Source organism: Piliocolobus tephrosceles, unplaced genomic scaffold (genome assembly GCF_002776525.5).
Source record: "Piliocolobus tephrosceles isolate RC106 unplaced genomic scaffold, ASM277652v3 unscaffolded_43569, whole genome shotgun sequence".
Lineage (NCBI taxonomy): Eukaryota > Metazoa > Chordata > Mammalia > Primates > Cercopithecidae > Piliocolobus > Piliocolobus tephrosceles.
In genome coordinates this window covers 1-8,649 of record NW_022328275.1, presented here as the reverse complement: position 1 = coordinate 8,649, position 8,649 = coordinate 1, and the positions used below count along the sequence as shown (strand labels likewise).

General features: G+C 52.8%; 1 protein-coding gene across 1 annotated transcript; it reads right to left on the bottom strand.

Annotated features, from left to right (window-relative positions):
- Window positions 1-3,079: 3,079 nt before the first annotated feature.
- Window positions 3,080-7,875, bottom strand: LOC113224073 (collagen alpha-3(V) chain-like; the record flags this gene model as incomplete). The annotated part of the gene is made up of 7 exons (XM_026453364.1): window positions 3,080-3,226; window positions 3,324-3,437; window positions 5,086-5,238; window positions 5,565-5,669; window positions 7,091-7,247; window positions 7,329-7,518; window positions 7,606-7,875. Coding segments are annotated over 7 exons (1,136 nt in total), but the record flags the coding sequence as incomplete, so codon positions are not given.
- Window positions 7,876-8,649: the final 774 nt, after the last annotated feature.

Below are 8,649 nucleotides of genomic sequence, written 5' to 3'. Positions count from 1 at the left end.
TTCTTCTTCTTCTTCTTCTTCTTCTTCTTCTTCTTCTTCTTCTTCTTCCTTTTCTTCTTCTTCTTCCTCTTCTTCTTCCTTTCTTCTTCTTTTTTGCACCCTCTACCTCCTGGGTTCTAGTGATTCTCCTGCCTCAGCTTCCCAAGTAGCTGGGACTACAGGTGCCCGCCAACATGCCTGGCTAATTTTTATATTTTTAGTAGAGACGGGGTTTCACCATGTTGGTTAGGCTGGTCTCGAACTTCTGACCTCAGGTGATCCACCTGCCTCATCCTCCCAAAGTTCTGGGATTACAAGCATGAACCACCATGCTTGGCTCCTTCCTTCCTTCTCTCTCTCCTTCCTCCCTTCCTCCCTTCCTTCCTTCCTTCCTTCCTTCCTTCCTTCCTTCCTTCCTTCCTTCTCTTGCTTGCTTTCTTTGCTTTGCTTTTTTTTTTTTTTTTTTGAGACAGGATCACTCTATTGCCCAGGCTAGAATGCAGCGGGACAATCATGGCTCACTGCAACCTCGATCTCCTCAGACTCAGGTGATCCTCCCTCCTCAGCTTCCTGAGTAGCTGGGACCACAGGTGCACACACCACCATGCCCAGCTAATTTTATTTTTTGTAGAGACAGGGTCTTGCTATGTTGCCCAGGCTGAATTCAAACTGGGAGCCACTGCACCTGGCCTCTTTTCTTTTCATTATTATTATTATTATTTTATTTTATATATTTTTTGAGACAGAGTCTCCCTGTCGCACCCAGGCTGGAGTGCAGTGGCGCGGTCTCGGCTCACTGCAAGCTCTGCCTCCCGGGTTCATGCCATTCTTCTTCCTCAGCCTCCCGAGTAGCTGGGACTACAGGCACCCGACACCACGCCCGGCTAATTTTTTGTATTTTTAAGTACAGACGGGCTTTCACCAATGTTAGCCAGGATGGTCTCAATCTCCTGACCTCTTGATCCTTCCGCCTCGGCCTCCCAAAGTGCTGGGATCACAGGCGTGAGCCACTGCACCCAGCCCAAACCTCTTTTCTTTTCTCTAGAGACAAGGTCTTGCTCTGCCACCCAGGCTGGAGTGCAGTGATGTGATCATGGCTCCCTGCAGCCTGCACCACCTGGGCCCAAGCTATCCTCCCGCTTCAGCTGGGACCAGAGGCATGCGCCACCACTGGGTTCGGTTAATTTTTTCTTTATTTTGCAAAGATGGGGTCTCGCTTTGTTACCCAGGCTGGTCCCAAACTCTTGGGCCCAAGTGATCTTCCCGCCTCAACCTACCAAATTGCTGAGATTATAGGTGTGAGTCACCGTATCCTGCCTCAGTTACCTCTTGATCTCTACCCTCTTCTCTTCTCCCTGCCCTTAACATAAAAAGAGCCTAAAATTTGTACTGACTTAAGATGGTGCTTCAGAACAAGAGTCCATCGTCTTCTTGGTTTGCTGTCTCTTGGAATAAACCTGCTTTTCCTTCCACCAGTTCTCGTCTCTCTTGTTTTCCTTTCAAATATCAAGCCACTGAGCTTGGGTTCGGTTACGTCGAATGTGTATCCATTTTTTCACTAAGATCAAAATGGAGCATGTTCCAAATTGGTCCACTTCTCTCCGTCCCTCCCTCCCACCTCCCTCCAGGTCACATCCCCACTGCGGATCGCGGGCTTCCCTGCAGCCCCTCTGGCTCCCCCTACTGTCCATGTGCCATTCAGCCGCCAGAGAGCTCTTTTTTTTCTTTTTCTTTTCTTTTCTTTTCTTTTTTTTTTTTTTTTAAGAGATGGGGCGTCACTGTCGCCCAGGCTGGCCTCAAACTCCTGGCCTCAAGCGATCTTCCCGCCTCCGCCTCCCAAAGCATGGGGATTACAGGCGTGAGCCACTGCCCCCGGCCCAGAGGGAGTCTTTAAAGCTCCAAGTCAGATCATGTTCCTTCACAAGTGCTCAAGTGGCATCTCCTGGTACTTGGAGTAAAAGCGCCTCTCTCTAGTCACAGAGCCAACTATTAGCACAGTGCCTGACACAAGCAGGTGCCGAAGTTAAAAGAGAGACTGGCCTTTCGTGGCTCCTGGTAGGAATCCCTTCTAAGCCCTCAAGATGTGAGAAAAGTGAGTAAAGAAAATAACACAGGGACAGAAGACCATACACCACATGTTCTCACTTATAAGTGAGAGCTAAATGAGAAAACATGGACAAATAGAGGGGAACAGCAGACACTGGGACCTATCGGAGGGTGGAGGGTGGGAGGAGGGAGAGGATCAGGAAAAATAACTAATGGATACTAGGCTTAATACCTGAGTAATGAAATAAATAATCTGTACAACAAACCCCCCATGGTACATGTTTACCTATGTAACAAGCCTGCACTTGTACCCCTGAACTTAAAACAAAAGTTAAAAAAAAAATGAAAAAATAAAATAATTAAAAAACAATTTTTTTTTTCAAGATGGAGTCTCACTTTGTTTCCCTGGCTGGAGGGCAGTGGCACGATCTCGGCTCATTGCAGCCTCTGCCTCCCGGGTTCAAGCAATTCTCCTGCCTCAGCCTTCCCAGTGGCTGGGATTACAGGCGCGCACCACCACTCCCTGCTAATTTTTTGTATTTCTAGCAGACGTGCTGTTTCACCATGTTGGTCAGGCTAGTCTCAATCTCTTGACCTCAAATGATCTACCTGCCTCGGTCTCCCAAAGTGCTGGAATTATAGGCAGGAGCCACTGCACCCCACCTAAATAAATAAATTTTTTTTTTTTTTTTTTTTTGAGACGGAGTCTGGCTCTGTCACCCAGGCTGGAGTGCAGTGGACGGATCTCAGCTCACTGCAAGCTCCTCCTCTCGGGTTTACGCCATTCTCCTCCCTCAGCCTCTGGAGTAGCTGGGACTACAGGCGCCCACCACCTCGCCCGGCTAGTTTTTTGTATTTTTTAGTAGAGACGGGGTTTCACCGTGTTAGCCAGGATGGTCTCGATCTCCTGACCTCGTGATCCGCCCGTCTCGGCCTCCCAAAGTGCTGGGATTACAGGCTTGAGCCACCGCGCCCGGCCATAAATAAATTTTTAAAAAAATTTTTAAATAGGAATCCCACTCTCTTGCACCTAACCCCAGCCACCTAGACTCACAGGAAAGATCTGGAACTGAGTCCGAGATGGATATTCTGCTGCCCGGAAGTCAGGGCCCATGGTGGAATCACCTCCTTCTTCATCCTCCCTGGTTGCCTTGGTCGCCGGGGTCCCCAGCTCGGTTCCACTGTCAAGGTCCAAGCTCCCCTGAGAACATTAGGACAGACCAAAGCTTTCCCTGACCTCCTTATTGTCTACCACCCCCCAGACCCCTAGGGTCTTCCCTCTTCCAGCCCCATCCAACCTCTAGGATCGTGGCATTGGGTCCAGCAGTCACAGTGGAGATGACGACCAAAGGTGTAGGGGTCGGAGGCAGATTTGGAGTTGGAGTCTCTGTCTTGGGGATGTCAGTGGAGGTCTGGAGCAGGGATGGAGGGAGCTTTGGGTCTCAGGTCAGGGCAATCAAGACAAAAGGGAGGCACCCTCCCACTGTCCCCAGGAGCTCCCAGTTTGGGGCAGGGACAGAGGGGGCTCCCCAAAGAGCACAGGAGGCCAGTGGAGACAAAAGTGTGCTGGCTGGACCAGGGCTTCCAGCAGAGGGAGCCATCATGGATGGAGGAGGCGCTGAGCCAGGCTGGCCCTGGAACCCAGAGGTCAAGGTCAAGGTCCAACATTCAGGGCCAGGCTCCCGGAAGCCTAGCCCACATGTCCTCTCCCAAGGCAGAGTTCAGCGGCCAGTTAGCCAGGCCACAGTCAGAGAGGGAGTGGCGGCTCCTTCTAGCCTGCACAGCTGCAGAGGAACTGGGTCAAGGCAGGGGTTGGAGGGGTGTGGAAGAGGGTGGTGGGGCCCCAGGTGAGGGGACAAGGCTGAAGAAGGGGCTGAAGAGGGGCCCACTACTCCTGGTGTCTGTATTCTCGGCCAAGAAGATCTGGAACTGATATGTAGTGCAACCATTGACTCCCCCACCAGCCAAAGACCCCAAGCAATGACCCCCACCAAGGACCCCCCCAACCCAGTGACCCACCAAGAATGACCTACATCAACAGACCCCAGTGATTCTAGAACCGGTGACCCACAAACAACCCCTCCCACTGCCATCACTGGCCTCAACCCGTTACTGCTCCATTCAGTGATTTTCCCAACCAGTGACCTCAACGAGTGACACTCTCTTGACTATTAGCACTAACTAGTGACTGTCCAACTAATAACCCCCATCAGTGACCCTTAATCAATTATTCCTCTAACCAGTGATGCTCCAACAATGAATACCCATAAATGAGCCCAACAAAAGTGTCCTAACCAATGACCCCCAAACAGTAATTCCACCTATCAGTGACTTCCCAATAATCCCCTTAGGGACTCCCAAATCAGTTACCCCATCCGCGACCCCCTGAAAATCACTCTTCCAACTTGTGGCCCCAATGAGTGACCCCACTATGACTTCCAGTCAGTGACCACTCACCAACAACCTCCCAGTCATTGACCCTAAACTGGGGACATTGGTAACACCAATAATGGTTTCTATCAATGACCTTCCACAGTGATCCCCAGCTAGGTGCATTCCAAACACTGACCTCAATTAATATCTCCCTCAATGATTGCCCCCTATCCAGCAATCCCTATCAGGGAAGCCAAATAATGCCCCCAATTAATGACTCTCCCAATGAATAACCATCCCCAATGACCCCAAGAAGGGAACCCCAAACAATGACACAGTAACTAATGAACACATCATTCAACGCAGCCAATGATCCCCCTTAAACAGTAGCCCTCATCAAGAACCCCCTTAAAATCAGGAACTTATCTGGGTCTGTCCCCTCCCTCTAGTGCCCCAGGACTGGAGATTGAGAGAGCTCCTAAGATGGGACCCACCCCCACCCTGTCATCAGTCACCCTGACAGTCATCAGTCAGCTGAGAGAAGTCAGAGCTCATGGATCAGAGACCAGAGAAAAAGATCATAGATGAGGGACCAGAGATTAGTAAGGATGGGAGACTAGAAGTCACGTACCAAGACCAGAAGTCAGATGGTCAAGACCGGAAGTCAGGTGGTCTCAGGGCTCTTACCTGGTTCTCTGGGGAGTCAGGAGGTGGACTTGAGGTCAAAATTTCCTTGTTCTTCTTTTTCCTGCCTTTCCCCTTGCGACCTCGCCCTTTCTTCCTTCCTTTTCCCTTCCCCTTCCGCCGAGGACGAGGGGTCTCTGGTTCACCCTGGGGAGCCTGGGAGGAGGGTCCCAGTCAGGTCCAGAGCATCCCACCAGCAGAGACCCCATCCTTCAGGTCACCTGGGGTGAGGCTGGCTCATGCTCCATGGGTCCTCACTCAGCCCTGTGACCTGGAGTTGACGTTATTCATGTAACCTGGGGTCAAGGGTGGCTCAGGAATATGACTTGAGGTCAAAGTCATTCATGCCTGGGATGTGTTTGAGGTCATGGGTCACTTAACCCCATGTCTGGGGGATGAGAATTCACTCTTTCCAGGGATCTGGAGCCAGGAAGGACCCAGCCTGTGTCCTGAGATTAGGGGTCGTGGAGCCCCTCACTTACCCCTGTGGCTGCTGGTACCAGGTTGTCGCAGTCGGGGAGGTACCGCTCACAAGCCTGGAAGGCAGCCTGAGGATCTGGGCTTATCAGCAGCTCCTGAATGTCTCCCTGAGGGTTGGGGGTGTAGGAGTCAAGGAAGGCAGCCATACAGCCACAGGCTTACTCTGATCCCCCATCCCCCAGAAGTCCTGCCCACCTCCTGGTACCAGGGTGTGATGCTCTCCCACCCAGAGCACACTAAGTGTAAGGAGGAGGCGACCCCATGACAGCCCTAGTGATTCCTCTACACCCTGGAACTACGAGAAGGAAAGATCCTATCAGGGGCACACCCGATCCCAACCACAAGCCACATCCCATCCCACACATCTGCCCCACTAGGGGTGCATCAGTTCCATCATGGGTTCAAATGATTCTCAGCCTCCCAAGAAGCTGAGATGACAGGCGTGCGCCACCACACCCAGCTAATTTTTGAATTTTTAGTAGAGACAAGGTTTTGCCATGCTGGCCAGGCTGGTCTCGAACTCCTGGCCTCAAGTGATCCACCCGCCTTGGCCTCCCAAAGTGCTGGGATTACAGGTATGAGCCACCGTGCCCGACCAACACCATAAATTGTGATGATGCCTACTTGGCTTGTTGTGGGAAGATCCGGTACTAGGGATAAGGAGGAACATGAGGTAGACCTGGCCTCCCAGAGGTGACACACATCACGGTCACACACAGTTAACAAAGGTCTCCACACCCAGAACACACATCACACTGCCACACAACACAGCTGATTGCTGGCTCCCAAAGTTATAACTGCCCCTATACAATCACACACTATCACAGCAACCAGCACCATCTCAGGTCACAGTCTCAGACACACAACAGCACCAGATCTTTCCACAACAAGCCAAGCAGGTGCTGTCACGATTTATGGTCTTGTGACTCTGCAATCTCACAGTCATGCACTGCAACGGCACACACAAGCGTGCACTGGCACAACCGGATCTTCCTACAAGTCAAGTAGGCATCGTCACAACTTATGGTGTTGGCTGGGCGCGGTGGCTCATACCTGTAATCCCAGCACTTTGGGAGGCCAAGGTGGGTGGATCACTTGAGGCCAGGAGTTCAGGACCAGCCTGGCCAACATGGCAAAACCTTGTCTCTACTAAAAATTCAAAGATTAGCTGAGCGTGGTGGTGCACACCTGTCATCTCAGCTACTTGGGAGGCTCAGAATCGCTTGAACCCCTGAGGTGGAGGTTGCAGTGAGCTGAGATCGAGCCACTGCACTCCAGCCTGGGCGACAGAGCAAGGCTCTGTCTCAAAAAAAAAAAAAAAAAAAAAAAAAAAAATTATGGTCTTGTGGCTCTGCAATTTCACAATTGCAAGCTGCAACGGTGCGTGAAAGCATACACTTGCTTCCCTCAGCTTCCTGGGGATAGATTGAAGCTTGACATCTTCCTTCTTTAATATCCTCTCCAGATTCAGGCTGCAGACAAAACATCCAACCCTCTGCCTCAGTTTCCCCCATCACTGAACTCCTACCTCGAAAGTCTTCTCCCCAAGGTCCTGGGTCCCCAGCACAGTGAGTCCAGCTATGCTGATGAAGCGGGGGCCATGGCCTAAGACAGGGGGCTGAGCTTCACAGTCAGCTACCAGAGTCACCGTCTCACCATCTATGCTGACCGCCACACGGTGCCACCTGGAAGGGGATGACCTCCGTGTGGGTGCTTCTCACCCCACCCCTCATCCACGGACCCCTGCCCACTCTCCCCATGCTCACCTGCCATCTGTGAGGTTGACCTGCTGGGGGAGGGGGCGGAAGGGATCACCTAGAAGACCCAGCGCTGGCCCCAGTGCCAGGCCCAACTGCCGGGCACCCCTTTCATCATAAATGGACAGCAGGACAGACTGATTGGCTGGCTGGCCCCGCAAGGTGATCAGCAAGGAGAAGTTCTCAGGAAAGTGGCCATCTGGGTGGGCAGAGGGAACAGGGCAGCTCAGATGGCCCAGCAGTGCCTCTCTCCAGGGAGGTACCCAGGCCTCCTACTCCAACTCACCTGGAAAGAGTTCCCGCGTGGGGATGCCGAGTGTGCTGGCCTGGCCCACTCTGAATGCCCGGTCACCCTCTGGAGTCCTCTGGGGACAGAAGCCAGGCCCCTCGGGGACCCCAGCCTGTCCTCCCCGCACACCCAGGGCCTTCAGGACATCCACAGGATCTGCAGCAGAGAGAAGCCGTGGGGGGCAGAGGTGGGGAACAGCTAGAACAAGCCCAGGACTCCAGGATAGATGCTCAGGGATTTTTTGGGGGGGGCTCAGCCTCTCCCTCCCTCACACCATGTGTCTGTGGCTCAGGAAGAAGGAGCAGGCCTGGGCCCCCAGCACCCCCCGCCTCCTCATCACCCCACAGATGTTCCGACCTCAGCAGCCTGTTGACTCTGTTTTTATTTCCCCTTGGTTTTTGGTGAGAAAAAAAGTTGACCTAGTTCTGGGATGAATCAAAGCTTCCTGGCCTGAGCCCCAGAGTGGAACTGTCCCCCTCTCCCCACTCCCCCGCACAGGCTCCCTAGGGCTACATCCCAGGCCTGGAGCCCCCTTGCCAGAGGAAACCCACGTGGAGAGGAGGGGCTTCTAGTGTGTTTTCTTCCCCCACCTCCTCACTCTCTCTAACCTCCTCCTTTGACCACTGTCACCCACAACCTCTTCCTTTTGACTACAGCCATTTTGGAGCTCCTCCCTCTGACCACTCTGCCTCTAACTTCTTTTTCCAGTTACCCCCTCTGACCCTCTGATTTTCTTCTGCCTGACCCCAGTCTATTCCCTCTGATCTCCTTTTTCTGCCTGACCCCAACCTCCTCCTTCTGAATTTCCCCTCTGACCTCCTCCCTCTGACTTTCCCCTTTGACCTCTTCCCTCTGACTTTCCCCTGTAACCTCCTCCCTCTGACCATCCCCTCTGACCTCCTCCCTCTGACCCTCCTCTCTGACCTCCACCCTCGGACTTTCCCCTCTGACCTCCTCCCTCTGAGCGTCCCCTCTGATCTCCTCTCCTCTGACATTCCCCTCTGACCTCCTTCCTGTGACTGTCCCCTTTGACCTATTCCC